At 43.7% G+C, this 17,177-nt stretch overlaps 1 protein-coding gene across 4 annotated transcripts in view; it reads right to left on the bottom strand.

Annotated features, from left to right (window-relative positions):
* Positions 1–212: 212 nt before the first annotated feature.
* Bcl9 (B-cell CLL/lymphoma 9) overlaps positions 213–17,177 on the bottom strand; it is an 81,626-nt gene continuing 64,661 nt past the window's right edge. For 2 of the 4 annotated variants that reach the window (XM_005413460.2, XM_005413462.2), the window contains exons 4-10: positions 14,315–14,626; positions 12,874–13,190; positions 11,514–11,703; positions 10,455–10,554; positions 5,347–7,588; positions 3,882–4,142; positions 213–2,575 (exon numbers count right to left, since the gene is read on the bottom strand). In XM_005413460.2, coding sequence (XP_005413517.1) covers positions 1,458–2,575; positions 3,882–4,142; positions 5,347–7,588; positions 10,455–10,554; positions 11,514–11,703; positions 12,874–13,190; positions 14,315–14,367 — 4,281 coding nt within the window. In that variant the 5' untranslated portion in view covers positions 14,368–14,626 and the 3' untranslated portion in view covers positions 213–1,457. The remainder of the gene's footprint in view (positions 2,576–3,881; positions 4,143–5,346; positions 7,589–10,454; positions 10,555–11,513; positions 11,704–12,873; positions 13,191–14,314; positions 14,627–17,177) is intronic. The other 2 variants (XM_013509351.1, XM_005413463.2) reach the window with 2 other exon arrangements.

Genomic DNA, 17,177 nt, shown 5'->3' on the forward strand with positions numbered 1-17,177 from the left:
CAGCAGGATAAACCTGCCTGAGTACTCCTCACAGCAAGGAATAGCCTTTATCTGAGAAGCCCCTTTCAGACATCTCCCTGTCATCCCACCCATCAACTCCAATACAAGTCATCTCACCCATACAACTCCACTTTGTTTCTGGATCACACAGCAACCAATATGCCCAATACTAAGCAAACAGGAATCCAAATGAACAAAAAAAAGCAGTTCAATTTTGTAAGAAACAATATATTTTATTTTTCTGACACCACAGCTCTGGCAAGTGGTTTTGTACCAAATTTAATGGAGGTTACACAGAACGTTTTACGCATGGGAGGAGTAAAGGGAAGGAACCACAAAATTTAAAACAAAAACAAAAACAAAATCCTGGGTAGCTTTTAGCATGTGTTCCACTCCCACATTAATAAAATTCACTTGGTACTTTCTAATAAAAGGAGAACAGAAAACAACGTAGGCAGGAAGGAGTACACTGGGGAAGAGAAAAGGCTAAGGGGGAAAAGACCAGAGGGCATCCCCAGGACAGAGCCTTTCCTGCCAGGCCAGGAGGATGGTCAGCATGGAAGGTGAGGCTTCACTTGAGTTACTTTCCCAAAAGGACAACAGGTATTGCAGCTGCCAAAGGGTAGAGGAGAAGGAAGCAGAGGGTTGTCAGTGGGGAACACAAGGGATGGAAACACTTAACCAACCAAGGAGACAGGGCGGGTGGGGAAAATAAAAAACATGACGGTGGGTTTGTATATTGGGAGAGACAGTGCTGCAGAGCACTTGAAATGAAAAACAAATGTCCTAAGCTTCATTATTTTTAAAAAGAAAAATTTCCCCCCTCCCACACCCCTCACTGAACTTAGTTCTTTTTTTTTGTGCTTTTCATTAATACTCTGCTCTGAGGTCGTAGTTTGGTTTTTCTATACATTGGAGTTGAAAGAAAATAGTCCAAAGGTCTGAAGATGGATTCTCCACCTAAAGTAAACAGCCCAGCATTCCTGTTCTCCTCTTGCCCCAAAGACTAAAGTCTCTGCTAAAATCCCTTTTACAATATAGTACAGTACACACAAAAAAAAGCCCAAATCAAAAAACGAAAACAGAAAAGAATCCTGGGAAAAGTCAGTCCAAAGGACGTAAACATACAGAGAACGGTGCAACACATGACCGATGGCAATTCTCAAAGCACGGCTACAGATTTCCAAGAATAGGTGCCATCACGGGATACCCAAGTCCACAAAAATAATTTTTAAAAAATAAATCTTAAAAAAAACACACCTGTTGATTAAATGAGTAATTTGTTTTCAGGTAAATCCGTACATTCTCAAGTTCCCCCCTCCCCCAAAGCAGCCCTCAGGTCTGTGTTCTCTCCTATTGCATGACCAATAGTAAGTATGCCTGGAACTCCCTTCAAAGCAGCTCTCAGGACCTTGAATCTCATCTCGACAAGGATCGGCACATCCAATCTTAGCAGCTTAAAACATCATGTTTCCTGGGTTGCCAGGTCCTTGGCTAAATCCACCCATGCCCACATCAGCAGCCATGCCCCGGGGCCTCATCTGTGGGGGGATCATGATGTTCTGTTGGGGTCCCATCATGCCCTGCATGGACATCATCATGCCTGGAGAGCCCACAGGCCCAGGGTGGGTGTAAAGCCCCGCAGGCCCCCTATCTTTGCCAGGAATCATGCTCACGGCAGCAGCTGGATTGCTCATCAGGGTGGGCTGGCCAGGCATTGCAGATTGTGCTGGTGACATCATCCTATGGTGAGGTCCTATCATGCCTTGCTGGAGAAAGGCTGGTGGTCTCATTGGGTTATGGCCTGGCATGGATGGAGGAGTGCCAAGAGGGATGTCTGGAGTTCCTACTGGCCCTGGACCTCCCATGCCAGGTAATGCTAGTCCCATTCTGGGGGCTTGATCACTCATCATCCCCTGCATGTGCGAAAATCCAGGTCCAGGACCCTGGGGCTGTTTACGGCCTGGAACTTCTCCTCGAGGGAAATATTGCAGTGTCTGGCTTGGCTTCTCAGATGGAATAATGCGGGACAGATCAAACTCAGGTATTCCGGTGGCTCCAGGTCGGATGACCTCTTGTAGATCTGGGTCTGTAAACACCGAAGGCATGCTGTTCCCCAGGACAGTGAAGGAGTCGGGACCCCCTGGGCCTCCAGGCTTGCAAAGTGCTGCATCTGCTGAACTTTGGGGCAGGTTGCTGGGACGGCCAAGGGGGCCTTCTCCTGGGAAGCCCATGCCTCCTGGGAAGTTGCCTTGGCCTCCACTGGGACCATTGTGAGGGAATGGAACCTGCTGTGGAGGAGACTGTACTGGTGGGAAGCCCTGGGGAAAGCCCATCCGTCCTTGAGGTACCATCGGAGGCTCCTGGGACCCATGCCCCATGATAGGATTGTGTGACATCAAGCCAGGCCCCATTGGGACTCCATGAGGTGGTATGTTGGGTCCCATGGCATTCGGAGAGGGCATCTGATTGGAATGAGAAAGTGGCTGGGTCATTCCCATTGGGCTGAGGGTTGGCATCGGAACCACGGGATTTGGACCTGAAATTCGAGGATTCTGTGTATTAATGCCCATTCCTAGAAAAATAAAGATATCAAAGGAATCAACTCAACCAAAAGCAACTCAGAAAAGACCATAATAAAACAATTTAACAAAAAATTATTCAGCACCTATAATGTGCATGGTCCTACACTAGGACACATAAAAATAATTAACATATAACACGTAATCCCTACCATCAGTAAGATTGTAACACGTTTGGAGGCACACAAACCAACACCTCTACAAAGGAACAGATTGAGTCTTAAAACTATGATATGAATGTAAAGAAGATAACAAGGGAGAAACTATATGAAAAGTTCTAAGTTAATACACAAACAATACTCAAGACAGAAGGAAACAATTTGCCTTAGTGACTTAAGTATGGCCCTTTTTGGAGAAAGAGGGTTAATCATTCTGTAAGGCCAATTACTGAAAAAAAAAAAAAAAAAGACAAACCAAATAGATGTTATTTTCCCCACTGACATTATTTTATACTGCCTTATAAATTGAGTACTTAAAATTTTAGGTTACACAAAGTGCTAAAGAAATTGTATCTTTTAATGAAAAAAGTGCACAGTTTCTGCAGTTAGTCTCTGGGACATCTAATTATTTGGTTTCTCTATGGAATTACCATCGACTACAGGAGGAATGGTGTTTGTGCCATTCAGGGAACTTGTCCTAACCTGGTTAATTTGGGCTGCTGATGAATAAATAGCGTTCCTAACCACCAGAATAGAACTGCAACCAGAAACCTATGGCTGATAGTCACGATCCTTTTGCGGATCACCTTCACCATTCCAGATCATTTCCTGTTAATGAAGTGGGTGAGGGTGGGGCTGGGTATAGGAATGCAAGCAGGAAAAGGAAAAATTTTATCTCCCTAGCCCTAAACAATATGCTCCTCTAGGAAATAGGGACTTTCCATTGTCTGAAATAACGCAGCTGCTTGTGGTTTGAGGTTGCCTTTTCAGGAAAATACTTGAGAACTAAAGAGATTCCAATCAGCACGTTAAAACGAAATGGCTTTTAGTATTGCCACAAGAGGACCATGAAGAAAAACAAAACAAAACTAAAAAAAAAATCTAAAAATAAAGCAAAAACAACTATCCAGGTAGACGCAACAGAACTATAAAGCAACCTTTCTCACAAAAAATACAGAAATCAAGCTAATGAAGTATTATCTTCCTCTAGTCAGGCACTTTACTTCTACCTGAAACTAATTTAGATTATATGTTTGTCAACTTGTTCAACTTCTACCTATTACAGCCATTGAGAAAACTCTTCCTGAAATTTCTCTTCTGTTCGGCACCAGCTCCACAGCCCATCTTTCTTATTTCTTACCTGGCATATTATTCATTGATGGCAAGTTGGGGGAACGAGCTGGAGGGGAGTCGTCATCGGAGCTGGCCACAGTCTTGATGGCATCATGGTATAATGGGGTTGAACTGGGCATTGCAAACTTGGACATTCGAGACATCATAATTGAAAGTGGGTTCTGGGAAAGAGTTGGCTCTGGAGGCATGGTGTAAGGTGTACTAGAGGGAAGACTTCCAGGGATATTCACAGAGGCAGGCTGGCTGGCTGTAGGAGGTGGGGGGCCACCTAAGAGAGCAAAACAACAAAATAGGCAGAAAATTAGATTCCTTTTGAAGGCTATCAGGCCCTACGATTACGAACTAGCAAGCCTGGAATGAGACAGATGAGCAGAACAGTGTTCTTAGACCCTGGACACGAATCATCAATCTTCTAGTCAAGCTCTGTGTGCGTGCAGAGAGAGATGGCAGTGTGATACAGAGGTAATGGATCAAAAGATGTGAAGACAAACATGCCAGGAACACGTTAGAAATGTTAGTTTAAGGTTGGGGAAAACAAGGTTTACAGACCGCCATTTCACTGAAAAGAACATGAAATAAGTGGATCTCTTTCCCTTGCCAATCACAATTTAGAATTTGGCTCAGGTATTAGAATGCCATGAGCCAGTCTAGTGTTCCAACCCCAGGTATTAACCACATCACCCCACCTACACTCCTGATTAATTTCCCCAACCAAGGTGATTGAGCTTAAAAGGTCTGAGGGGGCTGGCTATTCCACTCTACTGCTTCAGTGAATTGCCACCCCACAGAGAGACAAACACTTTAGCTTGGTAGGATAAATCTTCTGTCTTATTCTGATTCTAGTCTTTCTCAAATGGAGACAAACCAACCCAGTATTTACACCCCAGTGCTACTTCCACTGACCACCTCTGGTCCCATTCACAAAACCACCATCAGTGAGAGCCTCTCCTAGGAAGAAAATACCAATAAATTGTAGCTGATCTGTGAGAACAGCAGTCTGTCAAGGCCAACGTTCTGGTAACTGTTTCTGTGGACAACACTTACAAGAAGCATGCAACTCTTGAAGCAGCCTCTTCTGGCTGGGCTTAGAGTTACACTCAGAAGTTCCTGACTTGAGGGCAACCTTCATGGGTGGGCCCAGGATTTAAGGAAGCTGTGTTTCTCCAGTATTCAGACGTTTTATTTCACCAGCATATATTCACTATACAAATGTAAATTACTCTATGAACTGACATATATTTGTCATCTTCCCTTATTTCAACAGTCTTATCTGATGTATGTATTCTTTGCCAGGATGGGACACCTGTGTGTAACCCTATGGAAGTATCATACACCCTGCCATAAATTTTGACAAAGACTGCTGCCTCTGATTGCATAATCAAGTTAAGACACCAATTTTCTTAAAATAACTGGATCAGGCTCTAATAATCTCTGGCTACAAGGTGCAACTGTGAGGATGCAAGCATACTGACCTGACTCTACACTTCCCAGCATGGCTGGGGAAGCCATGGTGAGGGGCGCTTTATGGTTTGGAGGGATCCCAGGACTCTGAAGGGGAGGTTTGGGAGAAGAGGTCCATCCAGGTGACGGGGCAGGAAGTGATGGAGACTTGAGGTGAACAGGTGAAGCAGCAGCAGACCCCAAGACAGGGGGGGACTTAATGGAAGCAGCAGCAGCTGGGCCTGCCAGCATGCCTGCCAGCTGCGATGGAGTCTGAGGGGACTTGAGGTTCCCCGAGGGTGAGCCCAGCATTGGGGACTGGACTTGATGCATCGTGGGAGACTTCAGAGGGTTAATGCCTGGGGAATGCACCTGGCTGCCTGCCACAGATATATCCAAGGGCTTCCGCCCCAGGCCGCGCTGAACTGGAGGAGCTGTGTTGAGGGTAGTGGGGTTACTAGAAGGGTTGAGAGGTAGTGGTGGCATATGACTGAGTCGGCTGTTAGTCCTTTGGTCGGGCCCAATTGGTTCTCTGAGATTCCGCAAGCCACTGTTGCTGCCTGGACCCTGAGACATGGGAAGGAATGGCCTGGGGCCCATGCCATATTCCTGCTGAGGGTGCTCACCAAATGGCAGTGGCACCATCTTCTGCTGGGCAGGCAGCATGTCTGAGCCACCTGGGCGTAATTTCATCATCTCCTCAGGGCCTGCCCCAGCCTCTCTCATCTTCTGAGGTATCATCTGAGAGTTGGATGCCATGTTGACATTTAGATTGACATCTCCCTTCATCCCACTAGAAACCATCCCAAACTCCAATTCCCGACCAGGGCCTATCTGTGGAGGCATTCCTTTTGGAAAGTCTCCCCTGGAAGGACTCAGAGGACCCTCAACTGGTATCCGAGGAAAAATGGGATTACTCCCAGGCTCCATGTGGCGCTGGGAACCTGGGATCATTCTGTTCATCTCCATGCTGGGCCTGATGCCTTCCATACTCATCCCAGGGGGAAGACCCAACTGTTTTTCTGCCAGCTGCTGTTGAAACATTTCTTCAGATAATCCTTGGGGATTTGGAAAGCGTTCCCCTCGGCCAGGACCACTGAATACACCCTGGCCAGGAGGGAAGTTTCGACCATCTGGGATTTTTGGCACATCATCTGGCCAACTGATTCCAGAAAGACCTGGTCTAGATGCTGGGTTGGGGACATTTGGCCCCTCTATTTCAGAGTTTATCATTCCCGCAAATCCAGGAAGGCGCATTTGGCTCCCTGGCATGTTCGGGTGAGGAGCCATGCCTCTTGGGGGCAGAGAATGTGAAATGTTGATACCATCAGAAAATGGTTCTGCACCTCCAGGGGCCCAGCCTTCGCCAGGGGTCATCTGGTATGGAGGCGGAGGCCCTCGGACCACTCCCCGCGGCCCGTGCTGATGAACCATCATATCCTGCAAGGAGCACTGCTGGACAACCACTTGTTCCTGCTTCCTCCTCTTCTCTTCATAAAACTCCTGCTGCAGTTTCAGCCATGCTATCTGCTCAGGAGTCATATGGTCCAAGTGATCGGGTCCTATGGGCCCAGACTGTGAGTTCATAGAAGGCGGAACCATTTCATCTGGAGAAAAGGGTACATCTCTATGTCCTTGAGGGCCAAATGGAGCTCCCACATCTGTTCGGGGCCCAGGTCCCTTACCTAGGCTTTGGGATTGAGCCATCATGGCCTGTATTGGCCCTTCTGGTTTTTTCTGAGGTCCATCTAATACCCCAGTATTCTGCTGAGGTCCTCCACTTTGTCCTCCTGTGAATTCTTTCTCATCAGGGAAAAGCATACGCTGGATATCTCTGAGAGTTTGTAAGGAACGCTCCCGGTGCTCCAGCTGCTCCTGAGACAAGCCATCAGGGTTCTCTCCCAGCGTGGGGGGCTCACCACTGGACACTGGTGGAGGTGGGGGGGCTTTGGGATCTGCTGAAGAGCTACTGCTCCCCTGGGAGACAGGGGTTACTGCTCGATTGTTGGGTGTCGAGTTTGGCCCGGTACCATCTGGGGGCAGTGGAGTGGAGCTGGCAGGACTGCTCACTGAAGGAATCAATTTATTTTCTACCCCAGGACTGTCCCGGTCCAGGGGGCGTTGGGGTGCTGCAGGCTTGGGTGCTGGTGCCGGAATGGGTGGAGTTGGCTGTATTCTGGTGTTCTGAGCAGAATTCTGGTCCTGGTTGGCTGGAGCTGGGGGTTGTTGTGGAAGAGGTTTTACATCATTCCGAAGGGTAGATATCTGTGTGTTCTGAAGATAAATAAGCTTTTTAAATCATTGGTAAATTGACCAGAAGGGCAATTAAAAGAGCAAAATACGTTATAAAGGACTTGTCTCAGTCACATAAATCTACATTGATACCTCTTTTCCAAAGTGTTGGTGTACAACCCTTCTTTGGCCTCAGAGACCCTTTTAGTTTTCAAACCTTACTGTCAAACAGCATCCTTTCTCCCATGCTGAAGATCAGGTTTCAATAACTTTATAAGCATGCCAGGGGAAAGCCACTCTGCCAAAGTGAATACATTTGGGTATCTATTTCGAGGAACAGGTTTGATATCACATGTCTACTACGTGTTTTTGATTCAGTGAAAGATTAGCTCCTTGGTATGTGGGAGGCTATACCTAACACCTTTTTCTTTCCCCTGGAAGTACAACCAGGTATGCAGACTTCTCACTGTCACTCAAAAGGTCTGATGTTTCCAACTGAAAGGGAAAGTGTAAGTGCTTGCAGCTTTACACTTTACCAGCCAGAGGCAGCAGGGAAGGCTGCTCCATTTTAATGTCTCCTCTAGCAAGGTGACTACTGAAGAACTCCCTTCCCTGAGTTTCCAGGAGCCCTGACATCTCTGGTTTCTGTTTTCAGTTTGTGATCACTGATTCTATATTTGATTAGAATTTGTATACTAATTGTAGTAAGATAATCTGCAAGCAGGAAGCGTCTGTGGAGAAATCTGAGGCTATCTTGCTCATGGTGTCTCTTGATCTGTTCTTTCCAATACACATCAGGCTCCCCTTTTCAACAGGCTGGATGATTGCCTTATTATTATTTATTAAGTACCACTGCTATGTGAAGTCCTGATTATAAGCACACTTACTCACAATAGGTGTCATGGATACTATGAATATTTGGAAGAGGGATGTACATGTTCTGGGTCTGAATTTTAAGAGAGCTGAGACTTTAGGGTACAGAAAGGTCCAGTTTACAGACTGTCTCAGATATCTTTCACCTGCCTCCAGTGAGCTGCCTGATACTTTTCTAGTATTCATTTGCTCCTACTTGTTCATTTAATGCAGCTGTGTTCACAAATCCCCAAGGCTTACTCTTACCATCCTATTTACCTGTATGTGAATCTGTATACAAGTCATTATGTGTATCTATGCCTATGGACAGTTTAGGTTTCATATACACAAAGACATAGCTTTAAATGTTTGTAGCGGGAAATATATTTCACTTAGAGGTAACAATACAATGCACACTTGTCTGTAGATGAATTTGTGAGGGTAACACTGCTGAATTTGTATGGTCAAACGTGCATTCCACCCCTGCAATTCCTTTAGTGGTCACCTTAATTTTCCTTCTAGTGCTATTTTACCCTTGGTTTTGTTAACCAGGATTTGTTTGTTTATTGCAAGTGGGTACCAATTTCACTAATCAACTATAACAGAAGAAACCATTTATTATTACGTCTTTCCTTTTAGGTTTGGAGCAACGGATTATCATGAATTCTCTCAACTCCTATCCTGATTTCATTTTAGTACCAGAAAACGTGGAGGTGACAATTGTATTGAGAACTCTCATGACATCAACAGACTATTGGACTGAGCCACACACTCAGTCCCTCAGTGTGTGGGTATATGTACCCACACACTCCAGGATAAGCAGTATTTTCAATACAGTGACACCCATCGTCTACCCTTGAATAGCAGACATGCACAAGGAACAGGCAATTCCTTCTCTAAGTCTAGCAAAGGCCAAGCTCTGTTATGTCCACAGAGATGGAGATTTCTATGATACATAAAATAGACAAGATGTCATCTATTTTATCTTGAATTATAATTTTGATCACTTACTGTCACTTAACTTTTCTCATATTTTTAAGAACAGGCAGTGTCAGATTTTAGGCTTTCTCCAAGCAGGGGCTGTCTTGAACTTCTTAAGAGTCTACCCACAGCATTTGGAGCATGCGTTGAAAATCTAGACACAAGAAATGCTACCAGTTCAATTTGGCAATGTAGATGTATTAAAACACTGCACGCTTTTACAAATGCAGTCTGCTGTAGGTGCTTAAGATCCAGACAGGAAACAGATTAATATTTATTATAATTTTAGAAATAGCAAGCAGTTAAAAAGCACTCAATGATTCTCACTTGAAATAAATAATAATCATCTTGATCACTAAGACTCTAACTGCAGATTTTTTTTAAATTTTATTTTAGAAATTAAAGGAGGAAAATACTAACAGACCGACAACATTTCACAAAATAGCATAGGATCAGAATTATTATCATGTCCTGCAATAGCACAGTTTTAATTGTCGCTTTTTTGTGTTCTTGAACCAACTCTAAGGGTATTTGGGGGCTTTGGGGGGGCTTTTGTTTACACAGGGGATTGAGCCCAGGGCTGCTCTACCACTGAGCTAAAATCCTAGTCCTTTTTTTTTTTTAAATTTTATTTTGAGGTAGGGTCTTGCTAAATTACCATGAAAAGACTCTAATTTGTGATCCTCCTGCCTGAGCCTCCCTCAGTCCAGGGATTACAGGCGTGTGCCACTGTGCCCACTTTAGTTATGTTTTCAAAACCTGCTCTGACAATGGGTATGGAATTCAGATTTTCCTAGAGATGGGTTTCATGAAGAAAACCCTAAACAATTTGTAAAACTCCTCTTTTATTTTGCACCTTCCTCCTCTAGTAATTCATCAATCTCTCAGCATCTTGGTTAAAAATCTAGTATAGAGACACATGCTTAAGACCCCATAATGCCAGGATTAGGTTAAATGCCCAGAATGCAGCTCATGCCACCTAGACTGACTCTCCCCTGACAGTTTAACTCACCATTCTCCCTCCTTTTCAGTCACTGTAGAACTAAGTCAGTATTCTGTATCTAAAACAACATACCAGAGGGGCTGTGCTTCTCTCTGTCTTGCTGTTAGAGATGTTCTGAATGTGGAAAGAGATGATCGTTTCAACCTGGCCCTTCAGTACAGCTTCTGCAGCTCTACAAATACAGAAGAGACAGTACATACTAGGACTCATTTCTGTTTTACTTACTGTAATCCCTAACCTTAAACCCAGATTGGACTTGTAAGGGAAGGAAAACAGACGTATATGTAAAGAGCCACCAGAAATGCTGAATAAGAAGAAATCAAGGAAAACACATTTCATTATTTACTTTTCATGGAGAATCCTACTTCAAAATCCCAAACTGAGAGGTGAACACCAAATCTTAGTACCTGGGGACAGCAACAGTCTAAGGCTATTGATATTCACCACTTATTTGAAGTGGGAAAAAAAAAAACTATATGCACAGTATTTTTTGACAAATAAAAATTCATTGGCTTACCTATCCACTAGAAACATATATAGCAAAATGTTCACAGTAGTTATCTGTGAATCTGAGATTTTTTTCTTTTTAGTTGTATTTTCTAATTATCCCACTAGCGACGTTTATTACTTTGGTATCTGAAAAAGAACAATAGTGGAGCATGGTGGTGCACTTCTCTAATCCCAATACTCTGGGAGGCTGAGGCAGAAGGATCCTAAGTTCAGGTTCAAACTGGGCAACTCAGTGAGACCCTGTCCCAAAGGGCGAGAAGGGATATATGGCTCAGTGAGAAGGCCTTGGGTTCAATCCCCACTGCAATCAATCAATTGATAAATGGTAGGCTACAGAACAGTGGAAAGAAAAGGGTGTATTATGCAATCAATCTCTTCTGTATTTGAAAAAGGTGTATGTGTACATTTGTGTAAGGACAAAAATTTCTGAAAGAAAAGCCCAGGAAGTATTATCAGTGGATGCTTCTGGAAAGTCGGGTAGAGGAAAATTTGTATTTTATTTTACCTCTTTTTGTTCTATTAATGTTACATGATATAATACAAATGAGTTTTTTTTAAAAAGGCCACTGCAATGGGAACTTATGTCCCCACATACAGAAGCCAACCCAACCATCAACTTACTTATTGGCCATCTCAGTAGAAAACACATATACCACTTTGGCTGGAGTCTTCTGAGCAGGTGTGGGCTCTGGAGCAGTAGTCTGGCCATGGGAGGGTGTGGAAGACCTGGGAACTGTAGCAGTTGATGGGGTCATCGAGTGTGGTGTGTGCTGGGAATCCTGGGACTTTATGTGTTCCGTGGAATTACATTCTAAAGGAATGAGAAGACTCATTGTCATAGACAGAATAAAACTCTTTTCTTTTCTGCCAGCATTTATAGCATCACAACGCAAACCCACCTTGAAGATTTCAAGGAGAAAGGTACTTGCTAAGAGGGAACCTTTTCTTCTATTCACAACATTTCAAATACTCATCTCCTTAAATGCCTCATTATAAAGCACTCTTCCCCCTCCTCTTTAATTCTGTTACACATCTTTCAGATATTACCATAACTGTTCCTCCTTCTTAGCAACTATTTGAACCTTTTAGACTTGACTAGATGCCACTGCTAACTGATGTTACAGTCCCCTTATTCAGCATTGATCAAATTTTATTCTAAGTGTTTAATGATCAGTTTTCTAGATGCATTTAAATCTTTAAACAACTGTATCAGTCTTGCTGATCATGGTGCCCCCTAAACCAAGGAAGCCTTCCAACACCTGGGGAGGGAAATGGGGAGACAAGGAGGGAGGAGAGAAGAGCAGAACAATCAACCAGGCTTTCATTTTCAATTTGCATTGGGAAAACATACTTCCATTTCCTGAATACCATACTCATTTTCTGGCCTACAGTTTAAGATTTGTGGTCTTACATAAGGGAGGAAGAAAGCCTAAACTTTAGCATATCCCTTCCTGGTTTACTCTATTTTAGTGCCTGCCAAATCTCTACCACATCTGGTAGCCACTCATTCCTGTTACACTGAAATCAGCTGTGACAAATCTGGACTAGTGCCAGGGTCATTAAGGATTCTTCTGTCTACAAGCCTGACAAAGTGGCAACCAGAGAACACAAAATCCAAGCCTTGGATGATTGCTCTGATGAAGAAGAGTAATGGATGACAGAAAAACTGATCTAGTATGGGCCACTGGCATAGACAACTGAGCTACTGGCTTGAAAGTGAAGCACAACAGCACACAGGCCAGAAACATGCATAAGAATGAGGTTAGACTCATGAAACATCCTGCCAGACCACACATATCTTCACGAGTGGGAACTCTTCCTCAAGGTAGTTCTACACTTCAGTAAGTGGAAAAAGAACTCCTGAATCTGACACCTATTCTCCCACTGGCTGATACTAGCTTCTCTGGCCTTCACCAAATGTCAGAGACCTTCCCTCAGGAACACCTACTTCCCTCTAGTCTCAAAGATCTTATAGACATACCTTTAATGTCAGAGTCATCGTTTGGAGTCCCAGGATCTCTCTGATCAAAGGAGTCGGCGGAAATACTTCGCTCCCTTCTCCCCTTGCCCTTGGCACCATTTCCAGCCCCATTCTTCAGCCCCATGCTCCCACCTGGGCCAGGGAGTGCTTTAGGGGTATGGCCCCCACTCTTGGAGTCACAGGGGGATGGCTGGGATTGGCTGGCTGAGCCCCCCTGTTTACCCTGATTGGAGAATTTGGAATCCAGCTGGGGGTTTCCAGATGGGGACATCACTGTAGGGGGACGGACCATCACCTCCTGCTTTGACTTAGGGCTACTAAAAGAAACAAACAACAAAAAGAGATCAGACACCAGATACAGCTGGCAAGTACAAATTAGGGAACAGCGGTTTCTATTGTGGGTCAAGGAGACCCTGAGGACTAAATAACCACACACATTTTCCCTCGGCCTTGCTTGTTCCCTCCACCCTGGCTCCCATATCAGAGGTATCAACAGAGAGAAGGATCAAGCACAGTGGCCTGCCAGGTCTCAGGAACCCTGCAGTCACACAGGGACCCATCTCTAGGGCTTCTGTCAATAAAGGACAATGGTTTCTATGTACATAGAGAAGTGACTCTAACACTAAGACTAGCTCAGAGCAAACAAACAGGCATCGTTAAGATCAAAATACTACCCACCCCCCAGCTGATGACGAGGAACAGCTGTAATGAGAGCCCACTCTGCCTGCTGGAAAATGTGAGCAGGTCCAGGACAGCAGGAAGAAAACCTGCAGGTGCCTGTCAGGTCAGGAAACCCTCCAGGGCGCAAATCTTTCCCAACAAGCAGCATCGCAGCACAGCCGTATGGACCAACCACTACCCTTGCAGCAGGAGATGGCGGTGTCTTTTAGGATAATAAGTATGGTGGAACAGAGGAAAAACCTTCATATGGCAGTCAGGATCTTAGGCATCCTCACTATTCTTAACCTGTTTCCTCATGTACCAAGCTTAGCAGATTGTACTAGTTCAGTGGTAGCAAACTTATGGCACATGTGCAAAAGATGTTAATGCATGAGTTGTTTTTTCTAAACTAAAACCTCAGTATTCAGGTTTAACTGCAGTGTTGGCACTCTGCAATAAATAAGTGGATTTTGGGTTGCAGTCTGGGCATTTGGTTGCTAAAAGGTTTGCCATCACTGTTGGTCTGTAAGATCTTTTTGTTTGTGCTTTGTCAAGGAGGGGGCTAGTGAAGAGGAAAGGTCAGGGAATAATGGGTAAAAGAATACCACAAGAAAACTCTAACAAGCTTTATTATCCTGTACCATTCTATTACTATTTATTTTTTTCTCTTCCTTTCCCATTTGGATCTCATTTGCTTCTAATTTAACATACTATTCCTCCATTGAATGTGGTCCACCTATGACGTCCCCAACAAATGGCAGTTGGAGGCTCTGGCCCTTACCTCTGCGTGTTTCCTGATGGAGAGTTCCTCACTTTAGGATTACTGGAATGCATTGATTGAAATCCTGAGCTTGCAGTCTCGAGCAGGGATGGGCTCACCGAGTTCCTCTCGGGCTGCAGCAGAAGCAGCTGCTGGAGGCAGTGGCAGTGGCCCACTGCTTTCTTGTGCGTCCCTTAGTGCTGGCTACCTGTATGCCTTTTTCCTCTTTGTTTTTCTCTGCTGTGGAATTGGGTCCTTTCCCCTCGCAGCTCCCGCATTCTCTGGGTGTGTGCCTCCTACTGCCAAAGGAAAATCTCGCATCTCCAGGGCACGCTGCAGGAAAACGCCACCCCCCAAAGAAAAAAGAAAAGTTGAGAACAAAAATGAGACATAAAACACCTATACAACAGGACCACGGTGAAAACAGCAACTCAGTGAAGTGGCAGCTAGATCATTCCTCAGCTGCCATCAGGGTTAAAGCAAAGGGCAATGCTCTTATTCTACCCATAGGCTCTAGTGCTAAAGCAACTGAAGAGTGACTATGACTTTCTGTCCTGCATACAAGCCTCCTACCCAGCAGCATGTACCAGACATTTGTAAGCAGAGGAGAAAAACAGTTTTATCTTTAGCTATATATTTTTCCTTCTATTTCTCTACTTCTGAATATAAAAGTCCTCAAAAACTAGCGTTTTTCTTTAAAAAAACAAACAAAAAACAATACTTTGGAAGCACTGGATCCTGGAAATCCACAGTGACTCTGGTTTTCAGCTCTGGTGGCAAACAATGGCACTGAAATGTAACAAACCCACCCGATTTCAAACCATGAAATAAATGAATCTATGCTTATTTTCTCAGGACCTCAAGGGTAAAGGGACATTAAAGGAGGTACTTCTGAAAACAAATATTGAGCCAATACCAAATACAATCGGTTCTGCCCCCTCATTTCTTTGATCTTTCTATTAAATTATGCCGAGAATGTGTCTTGAGTTCCCACTGCTTAGTGACAGGGACTAAAGGCATGGGTATTCACGGAAATCATCCACAATTTTGAAGGTAAAAGAACATCTTTGAAAGCTAAGATATTTTTTGAGCCAATTTTTAGGTACTTTGACGTATAAAGGTCAAGAAAATATTCCCATACCTAGCTACAGAACAAATGATAAAGCCTTTTATTTAGGGAAGCCAGGACTAGTCCAGGGAACACCAAGGTATACTTTGAGTCACTACTCCCTCCAGGGGAGTTCTAGTATAGTTTTCTCCTAACCACCATTCCTTCTCCTTCCCTTCATTTACAGCTCTCTTCCTGATGGAGCGATTACAGTCCTGAAGGCAAACACTAGGCACTGAATTAATAGCTAAACAATTAAAAGGATTAGAAAAAACTCAGGTGTTATAGCTTACAGATACTCTGAGGAAGGACAAGTTAAAACAGTGGTGAAGAACCTATGGCATGTGTGCCACAGTGGGCTATCTGTATCATTGAAAGCTCTAAAAGGTTTGCCGCCACTGAATTATGATCTAGGTGTTGGCAGTACAATCACTGTTAAGTGTTAAATGTCTATTTCTTCATTTAAAAATTTGCAAATAGTCCCAACAATTTTACCTGGGACACTGAAAGGGATTCATGTAAATTCTGAGTGCACACAATTATATTTTCTCCTTTTCTAATAAAGAAGGCAGGAAAAAAAACTAGAATAAAACACAGAATGTGTTTATGCTGATCTCATGCAAAAGCATTCTAGAAACATTTTGGTCTTAATTATATTTAAGGTTGTATTTTTATCCCCTACTACCTTTCAGCTTTTTTTCCAGTTTAGAGTATATAATGGATTACAGTTGTCAAAATCAACATATAGGATCATAAACTATTTTGTAACTTCTCACTAAGCATCCGGTAGAACAGAAGTAGCAAACGAGCTGCGCATGGACAAAACCATCAGAAAACCTTTACCTTGGGATAAGAAAAGCAGTTGCCATCCATATAGTTGTCCTGTTACTTCTGGTACTTTCTGTCTGTATCACATACTGTAGCACTCAATCCATGTCCCAACTAATCCTATGTGTACATTTCATCTCCCTTGGAAGACTGTGTTCTTTGAAGACAAGAACCTTGTTTTCAAGACCTCTGCTTTTTCTATAATACTTGGCATGAGGTACTAAGAATACAGTGAGGTTCTGTGACTACTCAGCCTCTCACAGAATGTAAACACCTAGCATTTGTATTGCACTCTTCTCCAAAGAAATACAAAACATATTACAAATATCAAATCATCATATTAATCTTCCAGGCATTTATGATAAGCTGGCAGCAAAGATTATTTCTAATAATTATGCTGTAAACATAAAGTATGTTAATTTTCAAAGTATTTCTACAGAAAGTTTCTTATTCTTACAATTCACCACACTTTGATCAACAGGTATTTTCTACACGCTGACTAGAGCACACCAGGCACAAATGGTTTATCTCAAGTTTCCAATCAGTGATCCCAGGCTCTGGATCTTTCTTCTATGCCTCACCCTTACTTTATGGATGGAGAGACAGCACAACGGCTTAAACAAGCAAGGGTGCCACCCAGTAACTGGGAATAAAGTCCAGGTTTTCAATCCCTAATCCAAAGGAGTTGTTGAGAGAAAACTATCCCTAGCTTTAGCCTTTATGACAATAAGAACTGAGCAAAAGCTCCTCCATGTATCTTATCACATAGTTCCACCAAAGAAAATTAGACCCTTCAATAGGTAAGCACTCAACTGTTTGCCTTTAAGGACTGGAAAAGAGCTTTTACAGGATCATTATAACCAGAGAGAGACTATATTCCCCCAGTATAACTAAATCTCTCTCTCTCTCGGTATACGTGTGTGTGTGTGTGTGTGTGTGTGTGTGTGT

The sequence above is a fragment of the Chinchilla lanigera genome, unplaced genomic scaffold (assembly GCF_000276665.1).
Source record: "Chinchilla lanigera isolate Chin_1 unplaced genomic scaffold, ChiLan1.0 scaffold00167, whole genome shotgun sequence".
Taxonomy (NCBI): domain Eukaryota; kingdom Metazoa; phylum Chordata; class Mammalia; order Rodentia; family Chinchillidae; genus Chinchilla; species Chinchilla lanigera.